This window comes from Notamacropus eugenii, chromosome 4, assembly GCF_028372415.1.
Source record: "Notamacropus eugenii isolate mMacEug1 chromosome 4, mMacEug1.pri_v2, whole genome shotgun sequence".
Taxonomy (NCBI): Eukaryota; Metazoa; Chordata; class Mammalia; order Diprotodontia; family Macropodidae; genus Notamacropus; species Notamacropus eugenii.
In genome coordinates, this window is record NC_092875.1 from 412,765,007 (window position 1) to 412,792,241 (window position 27,235).

The 27,235-nt window shown below is 34.1% G+C and overlaps 1 protein-coding gene across 2 annotated transcripts in view; it reads right to left on the reverse strand.

Moving 5' to 3' along the window:
- PARP8 (poly(ADP-ribose) polymerase family member 8) overlaps positions 1-27,235 on the reverse strand; it is a 226,385-nt gene that overhangs the window by 91,432 nt on the left and 107,718 nt on the right. For both annotated transcript variants that reach the window (XM_072605665.1, XM_072605666.1), the window contains exon 4: positions 9,921-9,958. In XM_072605665.1, the coding sequence (XP_072461766.1) occupies positions 9,921-9,958 (38 nt within the window). The remainder of the gene's footprint in view (positions 1-9,920; positions 9,959-27,235) is intronic.

A 27,235-nucleotide genomic window follows, 5' to 3' on the forward strand; every position in this document is an offset into this window, starting at 1 on the left:
CCCAGAGGTCAGAGTTCAAATGACTGGCCAATGGCAAGGTATTTTGATTCATCTTATTACTGATACTCACAAACTAAACTCCAAATTTGTGTCTCAAAGACATACTATTAAGTAAATTAAGTGAAATGGTAGAAGCAAATCAATAGATTTGAATAGTGAAATAAGAAATCTGTATCTCAGGAGCTGAGATGAAATGAAAGAAAAAATCTAAAATGAATTTAGAAAAATTACCGACAAATGACTATCCAAAATGCCAAATAATTTTTTTTTTCAAAATGCATCCAATAGCAACCTGATTTTATCTAAATGAAAAGTCCTTTGAAAGGAAACATGAGTAAGAAAACAAGCATACATGATTTAAATATGATTTTAAATACTCTGAAAATGATAAGGAAAATGAAGTTATTGAAAACATTGTTATTCCTGAAAACAACTAACTTCCATGTTTGATATATTGATGAATATAATTTGAAATAATATATAAGATTATAATCTACTTAGCTAATAGAAATAGCAGTTACTCTATCTTATCACTGTTATATAAACTATAATACATATATCACTATACATACTAAATCACTATACATACTCTGAATACACTCTATATATCACTCTACATATAAATAATGTAACTATGTTAATTTGAAACAGAGAGGTTAAACCACCTGATCTAGTAAGAGTCAGAGACTGAAATTGAATTCAGATCTTTTGACTACAAATCCAGTGTTTGTTGGGCTATACCAACTCTTCTGAATGTTGTCTAATACTCTACCAATTACATCTTAAGGCACTAGCATAATCAGCTCTACTTTGCTCTCTATATATGTATTTTCAAAAAGGCATAAGCATACTTTGGAGAGGGAAAGGAAATTAATCACAAAGAAAATGAATTTTGAAATGGGGAAATCTAGTTTTTCTGCTTATAATATTTTATGACCTTGAAGTCACTTAAATGAAAAAGTATCATCATGTTTTTTTAAATAGTGGGGTTAGACTAGATGATTTTTGAAATCTCATTCTAGAGCATATAAATCTCTATTGTAATAACCTAAATGCACTAAAATCTCAGCTTCTTTATAAATCTGATCTAAAAAATTATCTTTTTAAAACCAATATTAAATCAAATAATCCTATTAGAATTAAATCATCACCTTGATTTTTTTTTTTGGTTTGAAATTCCACTTATCGATATTTTAAGAGGTATGCCCCTAAAAATGGGAAAAAGCTCCAGAACTACCTTTGGCCCAGAAGATATCCTAGGTGGGGGAGAAAAGGGTCAACTATGAGTCCCTTTTATCTGAGAGACCTGATTAGGAGGTTTTAGATTGGACTGATAGTTCTTGCTGTGATCAACCAGCCTTGCACAGTTAAGCCTCATCAGTTTATTCATTTCATTTAGAATATTTCATTTATTCATTTAGAATATTCCTACTTGCAGCCCACTAGACAAGAGCCTGAACATCCACGAATGCTTTCTGATAATAACTTGACAGGATGATTACTGTGCTGTCGGACGGTAGCCAGTGAAATAATTTTACCTAGCTAAATATCAGTGAACTATTTACTATCAAGCAGCATCATATCATAAATTACATATATCTATATAAAGTGCTTTATTGCTTACAAAGTGCTTTCTTTACAAAGAAGATCAGTAGTGGTAAAGCTGATTTTCCACCCACTAGAGGGAAAAAAAAAAACCCAATTCTTTAAACAACTCAAAAGAAATAAAATGTGATTATCTGTATGTATATACTGACGATTAACATAGTACCTTGCCATGCTCAATGACTAAATCATATCCTAATTATTGGCTTTATTTTTATAACACCTCTGAAGCAAAATGCTTTAAGGATTTCTTTAGAGTACTCCAAGAAGTGGGCAGAAAATTAGAATGCAGAGGAGCTGTCAAATTTTATCAAGCATATTTCTTGGTTTCACCAATTGAATCTTTCTAGTACACTTGCTATGTTATTATACCATTATAGGCACATAATTTGTAGGGATGAATAATGCCTACTGATATATCTCACCATTACATTTTTTTTAATTATGCAAAATTAGACTCAAGACACATCACAAAATATTAACAGGATTAGTCAAGTATAAAAAGAAAAAGACTTCAATACACTTTGACTATAAACTAAATAACAATCTCAAATAAAGTATAAACCCCCAAATAAAACCATAAAAGCTAATAATCTCCACTTAAATAAAAAGAAAAAATAATAACATAAAATAAAGTTCAAAAGAATAATAAACAATACAATTTACTTAATCTGCAACACCTTGGAAATTTAGTCAACCAGTGTAAACTTACAAGTATTTGGGCTATTGAAAGCTAAATGATCTACTCCTGAGGAGGCAGTGGATCAAAGAACAATGAAACAATCAATAATTTCATTAAAAGGTAATGACAAAATCAAACAACATAACAAAATTGGTGGGAAGAAAGTAAAGCAATACTTTGGGGAGAATTTATCTCTCTAAATAGTTACATCAATATGGAAAAGTAAATCAATGAATTGAGCATGCAACTAAAAATATAAAAAGAACAAGTTAAAAATCTCCAATTAAAAACCAAAATATAAATCCTAGAAAAATCAAAAGAGAAGCTAATCAAAATGAAAGTTAAAAAATTAAACTAATAAAGAAGACAGTAAAATACATAAGCCATTGGTTATCTTGATTTTTAAGAAAGAAAAACAAATTCCCAGTATCAAAAATTATAGGGATGAATACACAAGAAATGAAGATGAAATTAAAGCAATTATTAAGGGTTATTTTGCTCAATTATATGCCAATAAAATTGACAGAAGTTAAATAGATGAATATTAACAAAAAATATAAATTGCCTAGATTAGCAAAAAGGGAAATGGAATATTTAAATAACCCTATCTTAGAAAAATAAATTAAACAAGCAAATGAACTCCCTAAAAAAAATTCCAATGCCAGATGGATTTACCAGTGAGTTCTACCATACATTTAAAGAATAATATTATATGAGTAATTTGGGGGGGGAAAAAACAGGTAAAGAAAGAACCCTACCAAATTCCTTCTAGGACAAAAATATGGGTTTGATACCTAAAACAGAGAGAGCAAAAACAGAGAAAGAAAGCTAGACATCAATTTCCCTAACAAATGTTTATGTAAAAAGAATTAAATAAAATATTATAAAGAAGACTGCAGGAGTACATCAGAAAGATCATACATGATGACCAAGTGGGGTTAATATCAGAAATGTAGGGCTACTTCAATATTAGCAAAACTATAAGCATAATTAACCATATAAATAACAAAAACATCGAAAATCATATGAATTTATCTATAGATGTAGAAAAGACTTTGGACAAATATAACACTCGTTCCTATTAAAAACACTAGAAAGTAAATGAATCAATGGAGTATTTCTTAAAATGTTAAGTACCATCTATCTAAAACCAAGATAGGGGAACTATTGAGAACTGAGCTTGGAGTCAAGAAAGAGACCTGAGTTCAATTACAGTCTCAGACACTTACTATCTGTGTGACCCTGGGCAAGTCACTTAACCCTGTTGATCTCAATTTCCTTATCTATAAAACAAGCTTCTTTTGTCAAGAAAACCCCAAAATGTGGTCACAACAAGTCAGAAAAAACGAAATGACTGAACAACAAAAAAACATGACAGCAGGAGTTATCTGCAGTGGGGATAAAATAGAAACTTCCCCATTAGATCAAAGGTGAAACAAGGATGGTCATGATGAACATTACTATTCAGCACTGTACTAGAAATGCTAGCTATAGCAAGAAGAAAGGAAAAAGAGAGATACCTGAGGTAAAGCCAAGATAGTGAGGTACAGAAGCACCCAAACAAGCTCTCCCAACATTCCACTCCAAATAACTTTAAAATAGTGCCTGAAACCAGAGTGGCAAAGACAACAGATGTTCTTCCAGCCCAAGATAACTTAGAATAAAGGAAAAAGAGATCTATCACAGAGTGGGAGCTTAGCCCAGTGCCTATGTGGGTGAAAAAGTAGTGGTAGAACAAAGCAACCCCAGCTACAGGAACTTTCAAGACAGAGACAGTAAGGGGACCTGGTACGTTGTCAGAAAGAAATTACAGGAGACGACCCCTGTGCTAGCAGTGCATGGAGAAACAAGACAATGTTCGACAATTCCACTGCCTATACCCACTTTTGGATGGATAATAGTTCAAGGGCAGAGAAGGGCACTTTCCCATAAAAAGGGAATGGGATGCCTGAGGGACAGTATCAATTCCTTCCCCAATGGATAAGGAATTCTGAGGAGCAGTATCATTTCCATTCCCATTAGAGGAGGGAACCAGAGAAGAAATTTCAATTGGAGCCTCAAGGGATCAGAGGCCCTTTGTGGGTAAGAATTCACAGTACAGACAAGAGACAGTGACCACACCTCTGCAGATCACAACACTTTGGAAGCACTGAAAACTTACCAAGTCACAGAATTATATCTAAAAATGGCAGTATGGGAAAAGCTAAAAATTTGAGGCAGTGCCCATTGTTTCTACCCGCTCCTTGTGCACTCTCATTCCCCCAATCTTGCCAGTCTGACATAAAAGTCAAAATCAAGAAATAGGGTGCAAAAAGGAGCCAACAACGAATCTGACCATAAAAATTTTTTTTAAAAAGATACTATGTTGACGGGGGACAGGGAGGAGATCAAGACGTAAACTCAGAAGAAAATGAAGGCAAAAAAAAAACCAAACCAAACTACAAGTAAGGCCTCAAAAAAAAGGGAACTGGACCCAAGCTTAACAAGTAATTCTCAGAAACTGGAAATCAAAGGGATGTCCATCAATTGGGGAATGGCTGAACAAGTTGCAGTTCTGGTAGACTTTATGGCAATGCAAGGACCTAAAAAATTCCCAATGGACTTTTAAGGCAAAACTCTTTCCACATCCAGAGAAAGAACTATGGAGAATGAAACAGACCATTTTCTTTTGTGTTAAGTTTTGTTTTGTTCTGTTTTATGGTTTCTCCCACTCATTTTAATTCTTCTCTTCAACATGAGTATGGTGAAATTGTATTTAATAGTATTTAATAGGAATGTATGTGTAGAACCTAAATAAGATTGCAAGCTGTCTTGGGAAGGGAGTGGGGAGAGAGGGGGGAAAGAAGGGGAAGGAGTGGAAAAAAATCTAAGATAAATAGAGGTGATTATAGAACACTGAAAACAAATAAAATATTATTTTTTAAAAAAAGAATTCTCAGAAAAACTTTTAAAATCAAATAAGAATGGTAGAGGAATAATTAGATAAAGAAATCAAAAGAAGAAAATTATGAAAGGGCAATTACCAGCTCTGTAAAAGAGGCACAGAGACATACTGAAGAAAATAACAATTTAAACAGAATTGACCAGTGAAAAAAGAGGCACAAAATATCACTGGTGAAAATAACTTCATAAAAAGCAGATTTGGCCAATTGGAAAGAAGTACAAAAGCTCACAATAGAAAATAATGCCTTAAAAATAGAACTGAGCAAACATAAACTAATGACTCCATGAGATATGAAGAAAAAGAATGGAAAAAAATAGAAATATGACAGGAAAAACAATTGACCTGTAAAATAGATCGAGGAGTGATCATTTAAGATGCAATGAATTACCTGAAAGCCACTTTCAAAGAAAGAAGCTAGAAATCCTATTTCAAGAAATTGTCAAAGAATACTGCCATTATATCCTAGAAATGGAGAAGTTGAAATTGAAAGCGTCTACTCATCAGCTTCTAAAAGAAATATCAAAATGGAAACTCCTAGAAATACAGCCAAATTCCAGAACTCTCAGTTCAAAGAGAAAATACTTGAGGAAGCCAGAAAGAAATTATTCAATTAGCATGGAACCAGAGTCAGGACCACATAAGATTTGGCAGCTGCCACATTAAAGGAACAAAGGGCTTGGAATATGATATTCCCAAAGAAATATCAAAAGGTGAGATTACAAACAAGAGAAACATGCAATGCAATACTGAGTATAAACCTTCAATGGAAAAAAAAGGACATTTAGTCAAAAAAGAGGAATTCCAAAGATTCCTGATGAAAAGACCAGATTGAGTAGGAAATTTGACTTTCCATTATAAGACTCAAGAGAAGCCTAAAAGGGTCAACATAAAAGAGAAATCATAAGGGATTCAATAAGGCCAAATTGTTTACCATTCTGTATGGGAGGTTAATACATATATCTTCTAAGAAGTTTATCATTATCAGGGCAATTAGAAGGATTCTATGCAGAAAAGGAGTGTCAGAGTGAGTTGATCATCTCAGGATGATATTTTTAAAAAATGGATAGGCAATAAAGAGGAAGGCCCTAGAAAAAGGGTAAAGGGAAAGGAAGAATAGTGAAAATAATTCATAAAAGAGGAACACAAGGAAGAGTTTTTATAGTGAAAGGGGAAAACAAAGAGGAAATACATAAATATGTATGTATTGGGATACATATACCTATGTACACACACATACACTCTCAGTTGGTAATAGAAATCTAAATAACCCAAAAAGGAAGTGGGAAGGGATATGAGAAAGGGGGTGAAAGTCAAGAAAAGGAAGGGCAGATGAAAGATGGCAGATGGATTTACAAGTGAGCTCTACCAAACATTTAGAGAACAATATTATATGAGCAATTTGGGACTGGTCAAAAGCAAAAAAAAAGAGAAAGATAAACAGAAAAAAATATAGGAAGGAGGGAAACTCACAGTTAGTAATCATAACTGTGAATGTGAATGGGATGAATTCACCCATAAAACAAAAGAGGACAGAGAAATAGATTGTTGTTTACAAGAAATACACTTGAAAAAGAGAAACACACAGGGAGTTAAAATCAGTATTTGGAACAAAATCTATTATGCTTTAGTTGAAAAAAAGGCAGGGGTAGCCATCATGATCTCAGACAAAAATAGGCCTAATTAAGCAAAAATAGACCTAATTAAAAGGAATAAGGAGGAAAACTACACCTTGCTAAAAAGCAACAAAAACAATGAAGAAATACCAATACTAAAAATATATGCACAAAATACATGGCATCCAAATTCTAAAAGGAACATTTAAATGAAGACAAGAGGAAATAGAAAATAAAACCATATTAGAGTCCTCATGCAGGGACCCCAACTTTCCCTCTACAAGCTAGAAATACTGAACCATAAAATATATAAAAATTTCAAGGAGATAAATATCATCCTAGAAAATTTAGATATAACAGACCTCTGGAGAAAACTGAATGGGAACAGAAAGGAGTATAACTTTCTCAGTTATATATGGTACCTTCACAAAAATTGACCATATATTAGGACATAAAAACCTCACAAGCAAATGCAGAAAAGCAGAAATATTACATGCACCCTCTTCAGACCATAAGAATACATTTAATAAAAGGCAGTGAAAGCATAAATTAAAAGTTAAAAAGTTTGACCCACTTAAAGTGCGGGTCAAAAAAGAAAAAGGAATAATTTCATTAAACAGAATGATAACAATGAGACAATATCCCAAAACTTGTGGGAAGTAGCCAAAGCAGTACTTTTATATAATCTTATTTATATATTTAAATAGATAAATCAATGCAATAGAAAGGACAAATACAACCTGTGAGCAATCCAAGCTGCCTGAATGGGGACCCAGCCAGTTGGGTAACTCGGCTCATCCTCTCCCTCTCCTCTTCCCCAAAAGAAGGTAAATTTTGGTGGTCAGTAGCTGGCCAGTTAACTTGGAGTTTACTGGCTAGATTCCATTCTCTCTCTCTCTCTCTCTCTCTCTATCTCTCTCTCTCCCATCTGACACATATCAGTTTAGCTAACATGACAGAACCGGAAAATGACAAATGTTGGAGGGGATGTGGAAAACCAGATAAACTAATGCATTGTTGGTGGGATTATGAACTGGTCTAACCATTCCAGAAATAAATTTGGTGTTATATCTAAAAAATCTATAAAACTGTGTACCCTACTCAGTAATACCACTACAAGGTCTGTATTCCAAAGATATCAAAGAAAAATGGAAAATTACTTATATATACAGAAAAAAAATATAACAACACTTTTTTATGGTAGCAAGGATGGAAATTAAAGGGATGCCCATCAGTTTGGGAATGGATGAACAGTTGTGGTACACAATCATAAATGATACAGTGAATGAGAGCACAAAAAACCTGGGAAGATTTAAATGAACTGAGGCAAAATGGTAATACACAGTAATAGTAATATTGCAATGATGATAAAGTATGAAAGACTTAGCTCTTCTGATCAGTACAGTGATTCAAGACAACTCCAAGGGAGTTAATGTGGAAAATGTCCACTTTGAGAGAGAAAACCGAAAACTCTGTATATACATTGGAGGATTTTTACTTTTACTTGAGGTTTTTTTTTTTTAATGGCTAATATGGAAATGTTTTACACGATTTCATCTGTATAATGAATATCATGTTACTTGCCTTCTCAGTAGGTGGGTGAGGAGCTACTAGGAAGGAAAGAATTTACAACTCAAGGTAATGAATGTCATGTGTGTGTGTGTATGTGGGTGTGTGTGTGTGCATGTATATGTGCATGTATTGTTTTATTCATTCTGTTCTCCATTAAAAATGACTAGAATAGCATTGACTTTCCAGTGAACACTGTTGAGTATTACCAAGTAAATGTTAACTTTGTTGTATCATAAAAAAAGGAAAGCACATTTCACATTCAGTTATATATATCATATATATATGTATATATACATATGTATATATACATATATATGCTGATGGAAAATAAGTGTAGTAATCATATGACATATGTGCTTCGGATTCTTCTTTCTGTGACGTTATATTTGAATGTCAATGGGGCCTGTTAATAATGTGTTACATTCATCAACCCTCCTATCTACATGATTACAATAATGTAACAAAAATTTAGACAAATTATTTAATAGGTTATTGGTGTGAGATGATCAAATCCAATTCTTCTATTTTTTCTTGAAGGTTAAAATAACTCATGGACTCAAGTTATTTGTTTTTTTCCCCTTGAAAATCAGTCACCATTCAAAGTCAGTAGTAGAAAAAATAGTTTGATGAGGAAAGAGAGTCAATGGGAAAAGGGTTAAGCAGAAATAATGGTGTAGTAAAAAACCTGAAAGAGAAATTAAACATAAAGATACAAGTGGATGCAAACAAAAATACAAAGGTCCCTTATAGTTCTATATTAAATGTAGCATACCTCATAATTCATGTGAAATATTTTGGTTTTTAGACAGGATATAAAAAAGATAAAAGAATCATAACCTCTCTATTATGAAAAAGAGCAAATTACTCATATGGAATTATTTTACATCTAAAGGAAACAATGTCACACTCCTATTAGGAAATAGATAAACATTTTTTTCCTTCCTCCACCTCTTCCTTTTTTTGTTTTTTTGTCCATAGTGGGATCTGTTTGTGGCGGACTCTTAAATCCGTTCGCAGTAAGCCTATCTTTGTGATCACAAACCAAGGAAAGTATAAAGAAAAGAATAAAGACTGCTTTCCTAAATGGAGGTAAACAGACTGAGTTTTATAAAGGCCCAAATGATGTTCCAAAACCAGCTTCTAGGCCATCATGAATCACCGTGAATTTTGTATATAATATAATATTAATGTAATGTGAAGGTTTCATTTATTGCTATAAATGCTGGTTTTCATTTGTGAGTTATCGGTTCTGATCTGAAACAAGGTCAGGAAAACATTTTTAAAAGTCAGTCAAAAAGCTTAAATGTATTTATTACATTACCTCCTATTACATTAGTTTACCCAATTCACAGAATAATTGAAGCATCTCCTTAGGGTCCTCTAAAGCAGCTTTCAGAACACAACCACTCAAAAAATGTTGATGCCACATCCAAGCCCTTCAAAAAAATAGTTTTTATACAAGTGAAGGTAGCAAAATTTAAAATATAAAAATATTGCACTATACCTGGATAATCTTCTGATACATGTACCGAATAGGATACACTGCAAGAAAGAAAGAGAAAGGGGTGACATGCTTTTTTTCCCAGAATCTAATACTATTCATTCAAAATAGTTATGTATGAATGAATTATAATTGAAAAAGGACATTCTGATATTTTAAGATGCATCATGTTACAGAATTAATAACATTTACCTTGATACCCATATATATATTGAAAATAGTCAATAATAAATTAGCTACTCAAGATCTCCACCATGATTAAAACAATGATACCTTATGACAAGACCTAATACATTAATTAAGAAAAGCAAAAGCAACATTTCATGTATTGGCTATATCTATTTTTTCCCAAGCACATTTTCTTCAGTAGAAAAAACTACATAAAAAATATTTTTGCATTGTCCTTTAAATTTCAAGTATTATTTTTGAATATAGTACAGTAAAAGGGGGGCCTGATTCTGAAGGCAGAGGTCCCAGGTTCAAATTTCACCTCTAACACCTGCTAGTTATGAGATGTTAGATAAGTAGCCAAGTCTCATCCATAAAATTAAATCATTCATTAGATCATTTTTGAGGTCCCTCTAGGTCTATCTAGATCTGTAAGAAATATGCTCAGTTCTTTATTATATGTGTATATATGATGCTGCCATCAGTGAAGAAAAAATACAAAGAAAAATTAAGGAAATTAATTCCTTTATTTAAAAAAATCTGTATCCACCAGGAAAAAAGATATAGCATGATAATATATCAGTTGAATGAAATATAATGGTTGTGAATCTGCTTATCTTGGGTGATTATTATTGTAGAATCTATATTATGTTATACATAATCAATCTGTGATTTCATTGGCATAAAGAACTCCTAGAGGAGGTCAGTATCTTCTCTGATAATTACAGTCTTCAATAATGGTGTGGGGAAACTGAGATGACAGATGACAGTAGTTACTCAGCCAGTGTGTCAGAGATGTGAACTGTTGAATTTAGGACTTCTCCTTCCCACCAGACCAGCTCTCTCTCAATCCATTCAACTGGGCTGCCTCTCCCATAAATCTCTCTCTCATAAATATTTCCTCTCTCTAATTTGAATCTGTGTCTTTCTCAATCCAAATCTTTGTTTACAGAACACACATACATATCCTTTTTAATTGTGCAATAACTTCCTCAGAACACTTTTACTAAGTGAACCGAAAAGAAAAATGACATGTTGGATAAGCTGTGAGAAAACAGAAACTGTCAGTAGAAATGGGTACTATTCCAACCATTCTATAAAACAATTTGGAATTATGACCAAAAAGCTATTAAAGAATATGCTTTGACCCAGTGTTATTGATACTAGGTCTATATACCAAAGAGATCAAGGAAATAGCAAATGCAACCATATAACCAAAAATATTTACATTAGATTTTATTCTTTTGGTAGTAATAAAGAACTAGAAACTAAGAGGGTGCCCAAGAATTGGGAAGTGGATGGACAAACCAAGGTATATGAAGTGATGGAATACTATCGTCCTGTGAGAAATGACAAAGTGAATGGTTTCACAGAAACCTGGGAAAATGTATATGAACCGATGTAGAATTGAGTGAACAGCAGCAAGAGAAAAAAATCATATAATAACAAGGATGTTGTAAAAATAACCAATTTTGAAAGACTTATTAAATACTGAGCAACGCAATGAACAATCATAATTCCAAACGAGCACCTGAAACACACTGTCCACCTCCAAATCAAGAGGAATTGATCTCACAGTACAGATTAAAGCATGTTTTCTCTTTCATTCTGTCTTTTTTTTTTTTTTTTGAACATGGCTATTGGGGTTGTTTCTTTTATATGACCGTATATGTGTAACGACTTCTGGGTTTTTTCCCTTTTCAATGGATGGGGGAAAGGAAGAAAAGAGGAAGGAAATTTGGAACTGAAAATGGAATTAAACTTAATTTTTTAAAATAAAAAGAAAAAAACATTTATTATGATAGGATATATCTGCTAAACTAGCTAAGCTTTCACTTATTCTCATTGGAAGGATTTACTAAATTTTCTAAAGTTTTAAAATGACAAGATACCATAGAAAAGATGTATTTGGTTACTATGTCAATAAACAATCTTTTCTACCCATACATTTATCCTTTTTCTCAGAAATTATTATAGATACCTCTTTTATCTGGCTATCTTCCCAGAGACACTAATCTTTTTTTCTTCTCTCCATTAATGGTTCTTACCTTCCTAATTCAGTAGGTCCCCTCACCTATTTTATTTTTAACTGAACTTCCAATCACTTTTATATGTACTAACACTACATTGACCCTCATGCATAGGTATCAATTTTGGGGGAAAAAACTCTCCTTATACTAAACCAGGCAAGAAACTCTGGCCTGACAAGCTGACAGTGTTCATGGAAAAATAACAAAAACAAAAACTTAATAATGGATTGAACAAAGTTTATAAATGATGGAGAACTGAAGAAGGGTGGGTAGAAGAATAATGGGTAGGATCACGATGAAAAGTTGGAAAATAGAATGTAAAGCTGGTTTCAAATGGAAATTAATTAAGACAAGGGAAGAACATCTAAATAGAGAGATCCTGATGAGAACTACCCCAAGAATTCAGGTCAAAGGTTGATATGGAAATAAAATTCTAAGTTATTACTACAGGGCTAAAGCTGTGAGGTAGAGTCTGTTCACAGAAGGAAATAGCAATCAGAGAAGAGGTTAAAGGGCAAAGGCATGAGCCATCCAATTCACTGAACAAGAAGTGAAAACTTTTGTTTTTGAATTTACTCATATCACCACATCAATACATATTTATATCCATGTCAATATTTATATTTCTTCAAGTCATCCAATCATAAAAACAAGAGTAGCTCCTGTTAGACATCTCCAAGTAACTATATGTAGGATTTTCTACCAAGACGGCAGAGACCAATGTGGGACTGGCGTGGGCCAAAGCAAGTTATATGATGGAATAGTGCTCCTCTAGGAAATTCACTGACTAATAAATTTAAAACATTCATAGAGAAGATTCAAACAAGGATAGGTAACAAAGGATAATTAATATGAGGAATTCTAAAGCTGGGAATGAACCAATGCTTGTAAACAATATAAAGGGCAACAAAGAGAGGAAGAAAAAACAAGTTTGAGAAGGAAAGTGGTAACTGATTTTGGGGAGAACTCAACCTTTATCAGCTAATAATACTTCTGTTTTCTTTGTTAAAGAAAATGACCTTCACTATGGGAGTAAGAAACTAGGTAATTAAAACTCAAGTCAAGAAATATAATAGAAAGTCAGCACTTAGCCAATCAAACAACGAAAATAAAATTATTTCAAGACACTAGGTTTGAAAGTGTATGCAAACTTGAATATTTAAACCAGTGCTGCTAATTTTGAAAATCAATAAATCAATCAAAAAGTGGCAAATCAATCTATCAACAACTATTAGTTGTCTACTATATACCAGGCACAATGGTAAGAACCAAGGATACCAAAAAAGGAAGGATGCCCCATAATCATCTTATGTTTCCATGGAGAAGATAATATATAAATAAAAACTAAGACAAAAATAGTTCCTGGCCTCAAGTCCCTTCCAAGTCAATGAGGTGACAACATGAATAAATAGCTATCTACATGTTACATACAGAAGAGACAGAATTTGCAAAAATATGAGGAACAGAAGTAATTCAGGAAAAAGAAATGCTCCTATTTTTTGAAAAAAGTGGAGCAAGTTAGATTAGATATTTTTTCTGATTCTAAGCCAATGATGGTAACTGATTCCTGGCAAAATTCCAGACCACATTATTAAAACTGTGATCTGAGCACTTAGATAAAACAGAATTGGTCATGCATGACTGTGAACAAGACTAAAAAAAAAAGCCTATCTGTTAAATCTCATTTCCTATTCTGAAATGCTAACAGTCTGGCCAGTCAAATCATGAATTTCATAGACAATTTCATTGATTCAGAGGTAGAAGGAATTTTTCATCATTTTACAGATAAGATCATACTGGAAGCAAACAAGACAGTAGGATAAAACCCGAGCTCTTCTGAATTCAAATTCAGAGCTCTTCCCATGAAGAGCGCTACTCATCAAACATGGCAAGGGAAGTATATATTGTGGAGTACTTGGAGGATGTGGGCTAAATGATGAAACAATTAGATGTCCTCAAAACTATTTCAATTACCACACCAAAAATTTTGATGAATGGATTAAAATTGACTCAGGTATTGAATTCTAGTAAAATTCTTTAAGGTTCTGCCAGGGTATGTTTACTATTTTTATGAATGACAAAGATAAAGGGCAGATGGCATGTTTATCAAGTTTAGAATTAAGATGGATATGGAATGAAGTCATAATATATTAAATGACAGAACTGAGATCCAAAAAACAAAATACTCTCCCTTCAATCTCTGTTCAGCACCTCTTAAATGAAGACTTTCTTAAATGCTTAGGTTTAATACATTCCCCTCAAAAGCTTCACAATTATTTTTTATCTACTTGCATATGCTAATTTATGCAAATGCTGTCACCTTCCCAGAATATAAGGTCCTGGAGGGCAGGCAGGAGCTATTTCACTTTTGCCCTTATAGCTCTAGTTCCTAACTCAGAGAATGGCAATAAATGCTTGCTGATCTAAATCACTATTGATTAGAGAGATGCAAACCAAAACAACTCTGAGGTATCACATCACATCTATCAGCTTGGATAACATGAAAAACAGGAAGATGATAAATGTTGGAGAAGACGTGGGAGAGTTGGAACACTAATTCATTGTTGGTGGAGCTGTGAGCTGATCCAACCATTCTGGAGAACAATTTGGAACTATGCCCAAAGGGCTACAAAAATGTGCATACCCTTTGACCCAACAATTCTGCTTCTAGAACTGTATCCCCAAGAGATCATAAAAATGGGAAGGGGTCCCACATGTACCAAAATATTTATAGCAGCTCTCTTTGTGGTGGCCAAAAATTAGAAATCAAGGGGATGCCCATCAATTGGGGAATGGCTAAATAAATTGTGGTATATGAATGTAATGGAATACTATTACGCTATAAGAAATGATGAACAGGAAGACTTCAGAGAGGCCTGGAAGGACTTAGATGAACTGATGCCAAGTGAAGGGAGCAGAACCAGAAGAACTCTGTACACAGCAACAACCACAGTGGTAGACTTAGTCCTTCACAGCAATGCAAGAACCTAAAAAATTCCCAATGGACTTTTGAGGCAAATTGCCTTCCATATCCAGAGAAAGAACTATGGAATTGGACTGCATAATGAAGCAGACCATTTTCTTTTGTGTTTTGTTTTGTTTTGTTTTATTCATATTCATATTTCATTCATTTCAGTTCTATTCAACATGACTATGGTGAAATTATATTTAATAGAAATGTATGAGTAGAACCTATATAAGATTGCAAGCCGTCTCAGGGAGGGAGTAGGAAGGGAGGAGGGAAGGATGGGAAGGGAGAGGAAAAAATCTAAGAAGGCTGAAAACAAATAAAATAATTATTTAAAAAATTTTAAAATAAACAAAATAAAATGCTTGCTGATTCATTGATTGGGCTGTTTGACCTGAAAATGTGACAAATTAAGGAGAATCTCCATAGTTCTCTTTAAAACATTTGAAGCACTGTCAGTTAGAAGAGAGATTAGCCTTCTTCTACTTAGTCCTATTAAGAAGAATTAAGAACAAAGAGTCATAGATTTGACTAGGTAAAGTGGGGTGCACTTTTGCATTAGTATGGCTAAGAGAAAAATAACTTCACAGAGAGACTTACAGACTTAACTATAGAGAAATAGATGATAGATAGACAGATAGACAGATATATGATAAAATATTACTCTTAAAAAGCAAAGGTATTATAGTGACAATGATGATGCATTCTTGGCTTTCATAGGAAGGGAAAATCACATATTTTCCTTTACTAATCTTTTTTAACTAGGCCTTAATACATACCAAGCATCAAGTATAGGTGTGGGGCAGGCTAAAATATACAAAAGTAAAAATTTTACACGATGTTATATTACCTGAAGAAATGCATTATTTTTTTTCCTTGATATATAATGTCTGTTTTAATTATAAAGGCTTCATTTAATTCCCTTTCACCACCATATTCTTCCTCCTGTTAACCCCAACCCCACCACCATCACAGAGAAAGGCATACCATTTGGCACTTTGTTACCAATGCATTCAGGTGGGGTTTTCATGACCAATCAGAATTTCAATAATCACAGCAGATGGGGGAAAGAAAAACTACAAAATGATTCATCAGTCTCTTGTACCACAGCATTTCCTAGGTAATAGAGCAGAAGGAAAATCACCAGGACTGTAAAATCCTAATCAGTTTCACATTGTGCGTTACAGAGTTCCTAGGGAAATAATTCTGTGCAAAGACAGACATGGATGATTTAGCTGTTGGACCTTACGTAGAAAAAAATTAATAATACAGCTGAAAGAGATTTAGAACTAAGGTCAACATGTATTGTAAACACAAGGACCTATAATATGGTTAAAGACAAGGAGGAGTAAAGAATATTGGAAAGAAAGAACAAAAAATGGAAAAGAAATCCAAGAGCTGCCCATGAATCAATCACTGGGGAAACAAAACAAACAAGAAAGCCTTTTTCTTCAGGATGCTAGAATATCCTAAAGCATGATTTAGTGGAGGTACCATTCTCAATAAAGACATGTTTTTACAAGATTTCCTTAATCAAATTTCAGCACTTCTTAGGTATTATATACATTGTATATTAGTAGATAAATGGCTAAATTTATAAGTATAATCTCAAAAAAATTTTTAAAGTGATGATTTCTTAAAATGGCTATAAGGACATCTTTGACACACTGTAAGGGAGGTGAACTTGGGATAGAAGTTCGCAGTTATTTCATTTGTCATATGAGGGAAGGGCTATCTGACTTTTGAAAAACTGAGAAGACATTAGGAAGCACCAAGGAGACCAAGAATGGCAGGATAAAGTCCTTAGTGTCTTGGTGTTGATACCATCTCATTAAATTACTGATGCTTATGCCCTGAGATTAATGGTTTATTTTTGTCCCTAGTGAAAAAAACATAATCATGTTCTTACATTGACAAGATCAGTCCTTTACCTAAGCTAACTTCTACCCTCAACCATGTCAATGATACTGAGTTCACTGATACATTGAAAACAATCCTTAAGAGAAATCACTGATGATTTCAGGAAGCTAGGATACAATGAGAGATGTTCTGCAATTCTTGCATGTCCAAATTTCAAAGTTTATACCAGAGAGGAAACAAAACTCTAACTGGACAAAATCATTGCTATAGTAAAATAGGTGAGCAAACTTAAACTTCGAGATTGACTATGAGAGTTGCAATTAATTTTGGAGATCATTTGGCCAACTGCACTCCATTCTGTAGGTTACAAAATCTTCATGTCCTCAACTGTAATATTCTAGGATATATGGAATTGTGACATGCCTAAGGTCACAGAAATAAGTTTCTAGAACATGGGTGGGGAATCTGAGGCCTTGAGGCAACATGTGGCCTTCTAGGTCCTTAGGTGTGGCTTTCTGACTGAGTTCAAGTAAAGGAACAAATCTTTTTTTTAAGAGGATTTGTTCTACAAAGTTTGGATGCAGCAAAGGGCTGCACTCGAAGACCCAGAGGGCCACATGGGCTTGAGGTGGCAGGTTCCCCACCCCTGATCAAGAGCTTAGTCCAGTAGTCTTTTTACTGTACTCATTAAGAATATCCTAACAAACATACATGTTCATACTACATCAATACTTTTTCAACCACCTTTCAGGGTATAAGTTTATCCTCATTAATTAATATCTCAAGTCACTTTTTTAGGCTCCTAAATTTGACAAGAGGCAACAGTGTTATCTGACACGTTTTTTACGTAGGAAACTAAACCATCAACACAAGTTGGTCCAAAGTTCAGTGGTCAGCTCAGAGCTGACCTCACCTAATATGTTTATGAATTAAAGAGATAGTGAGGTATATCTGACAAACAACCCTTATGTCCCTATGTCAAGAGAATATCAGAAACATCCCAAGCACATTCGGCAGATCCCTTTGTGAGGCACTAAAGGGAAGATAAACCAGAGTCCAACAGAATGGACAGGAATGGATAAATTTGTACCTGCACCATGAGAGGGATTCACAAATTTCGAGGATCCACTCAGGGTTTGACAGAAGGCAGGCCCCAATTTAGGAACAAGATGTGTTAGTTATAGTATTACAGACTAGGAACACCATTGAGCAATTCTCTTTACTTCTCAAAACCTCACTTTACATCTCTAAAAAGTGAAAATATTATTACATGTATGACCTACCTCTCAGGGCTGTTGTACTTAAAGCATTCTATAAATTATAAAGGGATAGAATTTCTTGATAATGATCCTTGATGATAATATAACTGCTATTTCCACATGAAAATTGATTCCAAGTTATAATTAGAGATGTCAAGAATACATCTGCTTCGAAAGTGGGAGTGGAAATTGTTCCTCTTACATCATATCAGAGTAGCTAGAAAAGGACTCAAATATTCCAGATGAACAAATGTGTGGGAGAAAAGAACCCCCACATTTTCCAAGTAATTTCCAAGAGTTAAAAGATATCCCTAGAGGCAATAGGAAAATAAATTAGGCATTTTTAATGTTCTTCATGTTTGAAGATTTATATGGAAATAAAAATTCTTTTTTTCAATAACTGATATTATCAAAGGTTCCTTGAAGGTAAAATTTAAAATCTTTGATGTGACGGTCAAAATGATATTAGATTCTGTCATAATTACCTCGTTTTATGTCTCAGTAATAGCCCCTACGTTCCACATGATTCCTTCCATAGGGAATTTATTTAAAATGAACAATTTTAAGTTCATTCACAATTACTCAGAACCCTCAGTTAATCTAATTCCTAACACTTACAAAGAGGTTGGGCTTTCTGCCTAACTTTACATTTACAGCCATCTCTAATTAGTCCCTAGCCCCTTTATAGTCATGACAAAATTCAGTTGACTATGAATGTTTGCGTAACAGATTGCTTTATTATTATTAGGTTACTGGAATAATAATAATAGATTATTTTATTGTTTCTGTACACAGACTCGAGGGAAGGGAAGTTGGGGAAAGAGTGGACTTTTGTTGGTTAATTCCTTCACACTGGATCTTCTCTGAGATGCATTTAAAACCCATATCTTGCTTGGAAATCTTCCTTTCTACTACTACTCAGTCCCACTTTGATATTCAGGGTTGTGCTAACGAGTCATTCTTGATTCAACCTCTCAAAGAAATGTGGGCCTAACTATCTTGATCATTTACAGATGCCCTCTGGGGAATAGTCAGGTTTCCCTGGCCCATCCAAACACAAATCTTGTGTCACATCATAACAGTTTGTAGGATTTTTGCATTCTTAGTCTAAGGCTTACGAGAATGATTGATTTAATGGGCATCTTATCACTTAAAGGGAAGTGAAGGTGAGTAAGCATTAAAACACTAAATGTTTCCACTTGAGTATTTGATAAAAAAAATTTAACAAATGGTGGTACAGCAGCACCCAAAAGATCCTAGTCTGAGGCAGCTAATATCTTATACCTTTCCAAAGGCCTTTCACAGAACATCTACACAAGGCACTAAAGGGGCTCCTCTGGTTTCATAAGTCACCCCTGCGACACCCAAGTTGGAAGGAACATGTATTTTAATATGATACAGTGATCCAGCCAAATATTCTTCCTCATTTTCTGTATTTACTAAGTGTGGATTATGAATATCCCCTTTTTATAGATATGGAAACTGAGATAAACAGAGATTAAAATGACTTGTTCAGGGTTCCACAGCTAAATATGAGGTCAAATTTGAACTAAGGTTTTCCAGTCTGCAGGTATAACGCTCTATGCAGTATACTACCTAGCTGCCTCCAAGAGAAGAAACAAATACGTTGCAATAGCAGTGGGGCATTGGTAGTTGAGCTTACCATGTTTAATAGTTACAGTAAGATAAAGCTCAAGCATCCTGCCTTGCTTGCTTGTTTGTTTTAATCTAATTAACCACTCTTGACACCAACACTGAATGAAGTCTGTTGGTTACCTCTCACCTTTTGTGCATAATTCACTTAAAATGATCTTTACTTTTGGTTTAAACAATACCGAAATTTAAAGGAATGCTTTTCAAAAGTCTTGGCTTATTTAAGTGATAACAAGGATTTAGGTTCTGGCTGCAATAAATAAGTCATTTTAAACTGTTTAGTAGAGTACTGTTACTAGGTATTCCTGTGAATTAATTACATATTAGACCAGAGGTAGAAGAAGAAACAAGAAGAATAAAACTCCTTTTTTGAAAAGATGTTCAACCATCAACATTCCAAGACAATTTGCTAATTTGATGCTACTTTCTGATCACTATATGTATAGTGCATATATATATGCACGCAGGATATCCGCCTTCATAAATAGAACTTAAAAATTATTTGAAACATATAGGTTACATAAATGGCAGAGAAAAAAAGGCAAAGTGTATCTGACTGCCAGGAATGATTGAATGTAAACCTCCAAGTGGTTTTTGAAGATAAAGCTAAATATTAAGCTATGAAATGGGTTTATTTTTTGCTGGATTTATTTTATTCAACATGCTTTTGCCCAGCAACCATTTTATGTGGGGAAAGAGGTTTAGTGATTTCTTTATAGATGTGACAAATATCTGTCACAATAGTTTTACAGAGCCTTGTTAACTAAATACAAAGAATAGTTATCTCCAATTAGCCATTTCATTGCCAAACACCAAATTCCCATTCTTATCAACTGGCTTTTATGATTTGGTCATTTTAGAATACTTCAGTCCCAGTCCTACTCTTGTTTGCAGCATGACATTCCTTGCCACTGCTAAAATCAGGTTTTACTTTTCAAGGTATTGATTTTATTTAGTTTTCTTACCCTATGTCAATGGAATTGAATTTTGGAAGGAGGCATTCTAGCCACAGGTTTTGTTGCTATAAAACGGCAGCCCTCAAAGAAGACAGAAGCCAAAGAGAGTAGTAGGGCTTGGGGAGCCTCGGCTGTTTTGTGTGCTTGGGGGAACAGCAAAGTCTTTCACTGATTTTTTTAAATTTTATAATATTTGCTATTTCAACCTAAAAAAAAAAACTAACAAAAGAAAAAATGATGCTATACATAAATCCAGCTAATTTCTGAGAAAGTTTGGAAAACTGACTGATTACAAGAATTTGGTTAACAAATCCAATTCAGCACTTGGGAGAGTGAATAATTTAATTTGAAAGATAACTGCAAAAAAAGTAAGATAATGTTGATTTTTAAATTTTTTTCAAATTGGAAGAAGAAAATATGAGATTAAAATTTATAATCAGCTAACAATACTAAACAAAAATAACTCTGAATCTAAGCTTAGAAGCATAAATGTTTAAATTTAAGATCTAACACTATTGTAAATCAAAAATCTATTCCAAAACATAAAGGATACAGAACTTATCCAGACATATAAACCACTTTTTATAGACCACTTCAAGTGTAAAGAGAATTTTGGAAGCAAAAGCACTTGCTTCATAAAATAAACAACATAATTCAAATAAGAGAAGTTGTTTTGAATAACAAAGAGACAGCATAAAATTGTATAAGCTACAGAAAAGTTGAAAGACCTCATAAGAAAGATGAAATCACAGAACGGGACCAAATGAATAGATACATGCATACATACATAGATGGATAAATGAAGATCGATGATAGAGAGAGGGAGATAGATGACAGATAGAGAGATGGATAGATAGATACATAGACAGACAGACAGACAGACAGACAGACAGACAGACAGACAGACAGACAGATAGATAGATAGATAGATAGATAGATAGATAGATAGATAGATAGATATAATGGCTTAATGGATACATAAGTAGCTGACATCAAAAAGAGCTTTGTTCAAGTCTTGTCTCTGACGTTTACTTGTGTGACTGAACAAATCATTTATTATTTCATTTCTCTGTAACTCAAACAGTTTTGTTGCAGAAGAAGCTCTGCATCTTCATTAGGAAGAGAAGTTCCTTACAAGGATCTCCTTGGATCAATGTATCATGGCTGCTGTTTGTATATGTAAACATATAATTCTTAATCAAATAGAAGAAAATTAAATATTATACATATTTTTCTTCATGTACATTATATATCTTTTCTCTGTCATTACAATGAAAAGCAAAGTAAGCCATCTATGAAAATTAAAGTTATACTCCAATGCCAACAATTGATGATTGTTTTTCAATCTGGAATTTTTTACTGTAATCTATAAGAGTGAAGAGGGTGAAGAACTTTGAAAGCATTAATGATGAATGAAAGAAAATCTAATGAGTTTATGACTTATTTTCATAGACAGGGTAAACATAGAGCTCCAAAGGTAATTTTTATCATATCAGAATTTTATTACACAAAGTATTTTTTTAGGAATATATGATTTAGTCACAATGCATGAACAGTATCAAATATTTTAGAGGAATTTTGTCACTATACTATGGAATATAACATCCAAAAAAGAAAATTAAAATTAAAGAAAAGCATTTCCTTGATGTATAAATACCGCCTAACTTCACTCTAAGACCTAAGACTTAGGAAATTCAATAGTTTGAAAATTGGATTTTAAAATTCTGGATTAGAGAGAATGTTTCAAGGTCATAAAATGTCAAAAGTCTGACCATTTGTTTTGCAGAATGCACAACATGTAAACAAATTGCTTGAACCCAAAGAAGAATTTGTTTGAAGAATATTGTTATAATAATATCTGTGGAGATTATATTTCAGAACATAAGTACATTAGAATACTACAAGAGAATGGTTCTTTCAGGAGCTCAACAGCCTTAATTCATAAGAGATTTCTTTTTCTGATATCTGAGGAGTCACAAGATTTCATGCTGTACGTCAGCTCCAGGATATAATTTTTTTTTTTAACACTTTCTTCTTCAAGTTGGCCATTTGGACATGACTACTTTAAGATTCTTTTAAGATTCCCATCTACTCTATTTCCATTATTAATCTATTAATCAACAGAAGTCAGTTTATGTAATTTGGTAGCTAGCATTCCAGAATTCCCATCATTCTGTATTTACTGAAGAAAATATGTAAGAAAGCCTATGTCCCATTCAGATTAATATCAGTAAGACCATGAAGAACTTTATTAAAATGAAGGTAGAACGAATATGGAGAAAGAAGATGAGACAATACTTACTAAAATAGGTTTGGTTCATCTAATTCATCAGAGGGAAATATTTATTAAATTTATTGCCATGAGGGATGGCAAATTTGAGGGATAGATATCTATGAAGTTTCAACAGGCATTCAACAGGAAATGAAGCACAATTCTGTAAAAATAATCGTACTGGCTATCAAACAATTTAGATCTAAAAGGCTATATAATTTCAAAACTCACAAAGGTCTGGGTCTCAATAAATATGTGATTGTTAATGTTTATTGATACACTACTTATTGTATAATGCTAGAAAGAGAATATAAAGGAGACAGTACCTGGAAGTATTATATGTTCAACAAAAACATTTATAAAAAGATTGGAATCATCTTAGTATAACAAAAGGAAGATTGATCTTGGACAGAGCTCTGGATCCAAACAGAAATTCTATCTCATACTGGCTATACAGTTCAGGGCATGTCTTATTACCTTTTGTGTGGACTATTTCAATGGCTTCCTAATTCGTCTCCGTGCCTCGTGTCCCTATAGGGCTGCCAGGATAATTATTCATGTATACATTTGAACACGGTCACTTCCCTCTTCTTAATAGAATAGTAGGTTCCTACTGTGTCTAAAATATAAGCTACTCCCTTTGGCATTTAATGCCCTTCTCAAGTTAGGCAGCCATGTTATACATTTCTCCCTTTCTCGTACTCTATGGTTCAGCCAAACTGGACAGCTGGTAGTTGCTAAAACATGACCCTCCATCTCCATAAATGTGGACTGCCTCATTCATTACAGGAGCAGCATTTCTCTTCCCCTCTGTCTCACATAATCCCTGACTTTCTTTGAGACATGGCTCAAGCACCACTTTCTAGATGAAGACTTTTCTATCTAATGTCCTTTCTGCTTAATTACTTGTGATTGTTTGTTTCTTTTTTGGTATCCATTCAGTACAAATTTATTCTTCTATCTGTATATACCTGCATATGTAAATGTGGTCTCCCCCAACAGAATGCATACTCCATAGTGAACGGATTGTTTCAATTTCTATTTTTTATCCCCAACAAGACCAGGCAAATAGAAAGAACTTAAGAAATGTTTGCTGGTTGCGATAGGGTGCTTGGGTGCATGTGCTTGGGCCCCAATTCTAAAATCATGTTTCTCTTTAAAAACCACATTTCTCCCTAGCCTCAAAACACCATCTCAGGCAGTTTCTCCCCAACCCAAGGCACAGCCTGCCTTAGCAACAACCATTATCTCCCTCTCTGATACAGAAGCCAGCTGTACCTACAGAATTTATTAGTCTAACCCAGCTGTGTACTGGCTGAATGGGCTGTGTCCTGGGTCATAACGACATTTTCTACTCACTGACCAATTACGTGTATCCTAGACTTAGACATACGTATGTTCCCTTACATTTATCTTGCCTAACAAGACACTGATGAGAGCAACCTGGTATTTCTGAGCCAGCCCTGACTTAGTGATGTTTCAGGCCTAAAACCACACCTCCAGGTAGGCTCCCCCACCCCTGCCTTGGGCTATTTTGCATTGAACTCTGGATAAAATACCTGTGCAGTAGACACCAAAAGTGCATGTTCCCTTAAGAACTGACCATTCCTTAATCACTCACTCCCTAATCCCACCCCAAAACACCTAGTTAGCATACTTGGCACATGCTGTCCTGTAGAATATCCTATACAAACTTTACCCTGTGAGGTTGCAGGCTCCCTAAGAACTTTTGCCCACTAAAAAGTGTAATAAATCTTTACTTTGACCTCAACAATGCTTGAGTCTATGAATTCCTTCCAGGCCACCTGCCTATGGTACCCATGGTCTTTGTAGGGGTCTCATCCCACCTCAGTCCTCATCAGTTGGATCGTGCCAATGTGAGTAAGTCACAATCTCTGTAAAAGGGACATAATGTTATTATACTAACTACCCTGTAAAATTTGTTCTAGCAGAATTTACCTAGCAGGTATATGTTGAAAGTAATAGGCCTTTATTTGGTGTATTTAAGGAAAAGATATGAAAAAACGACATGTGAGATTGAGCATATGGAAAAAGGGAGGGGATATGAAGGCAGAATACCAGGGGAGCCCCCATACTCTCAGACTAGGGGAACAAGCGGTCACTTTTATGGAAGGAAACGGCAGGAATGGAATATGTACAAGGATATCACCAGACTCGACAATCTTTTCTTCAGGCAAGAGGATGAAGAAGAAATCTAAGATAATTCTGTGAGGAGTCAACCCATGGACCTGAAATGGTCATATGTTTACATCATTTCCCCCCCTCATGGCTTCTAGTTTAATGGGTGAAACATCTATGTCCTTTGCTGCTCTGTACATTACAACAACTCAGGAAGGGTGAAGATTCTAAATGAATTTGCCTTCTTAATCTTGATATAACAGAAAGAATGTATTAGGACCAGAGTTCCCCCACATATAATTATATAGAACAGTTTTTTTTTAATGCAACAAAGTTTTGTCAGACTTGATTGGCCCCTGCTTCCTTTACGTAGTTTCTGGGTCTCCTAAGAGTATATGGATGGGGTCCCTTTGACTTGGCGGATTTCTAAAGATGATTCAAATCATCTACTGCCCTACTACTCAGATGCATTTCTATATAGAAACAACAGGGGCCAGGAATTGAGAAGCTAAATGTCACTGTATCCTTACTACATATAATTACTGTATTAGGACAAAGGAAACCACATTTTGTTAACTGTCCAATGACTTGCCAGTGTCTCATGCTTCAATAATTAAGAACTTAAACAGTGTTTGGGTGGTAAGCATATTACTTAAAGGGAAGCACTAATTTTTAAGTTAGAACAGAAGAAACACATTAGTAAATATGGAAAGCTCTAGTCATAGATGATTACAGAAAAGAGAGAAGGGGAATAAACCAAGGAGATGGGATGTGTCTGGAGTGACAGCTTGTCTTATACATCAAGAAGTCTGAACTACCATAGGGTTGTTGTGAGGCTCTTTCAAGGTCAAATATAAAATGTCCTAATGAGAACTGTATATGCTTTAAGTATTTTTAAGGTTCAACTATATTTTAGTCAAATACTATTGAGTCTTTGCAACAACTCTGCAAATCTAATGCCAGCATAGAAGATATTACCATAAAATGTTAACTTGACTGTAATTCTAACAGCATCAAAATTTTCATTGAATGCTCAATATTGTATTCTCCAGTTTAGGAGCAAACAGTCTAGATCTAAAGTTGAAAAGAACCTTTGAAAGTATACTAGGATAAGCCTAGTTCTTAGGGATTGAATGATTCATATAGGGAAAAGGAGCACAATGAAGCATTTGTCAAAAATAAAATTCAATAAAAATAAATTTATTTACAATAGGATTAAAAGGACACACCGCTAAAAATAGACACTAGTCCCCTTCTAATTCCTCCACAGTGAATTCTGGGTCAGGCAGACCTCCCTCAGGGCAGTGGGAAATCTGCTAAATGAGATCAACTCCCCAACAGCTGGACTTATGCCCCCAGTCCTTGGAACTAACATCGCCAGGATGGTTTCCTTGTCTCCTTAAAACTTCAGAGATTATTTTCTGATTTAATGTTGTAATCTGTTCAATTAGACAAGTGTTTATTGAATGAAAATTTATATTCATGACAGCATTAGGTACAAAGAAAGATACAGATGAAGCTATGATTCTTGCCCTACAGAAATTTGAGATAACATATACATGCATAAGGAAAGTAGATTAAAAAAAACAATGTTATGGAGTACTTAACTATATACAATGATATAGTGAGTCCTCCAAACATAAACTCCTTTCTAGGAATGAAAAGCACACTGATAGAATGGATAGAGAAGCAGCCTCCAATGAAGAAGGACCATGGTTCAAGGTCCATTTCTCCATACATCTAGTTAAATCACTTAAACTCTCAGAATGTTAGGTAATTTTCCAACAGCTGGTGAAAAAGTGCCAACCTACACGAATAGAGGGAGTTTTCCTCACTTTGGGAATTTCCCATACCAATTAAACTGCAGGTCCAGTTGCTAACTATCTTATAACAAAATCACTGCAAATATTGTTATTCAGTATGTCCAACTCTACATGATCTCATTTTGGGATTTTCTTGGCAAAGAAACTAGAATGGCTTGTTTTTCCTTCTCCAATTTACTTCACAAATGGG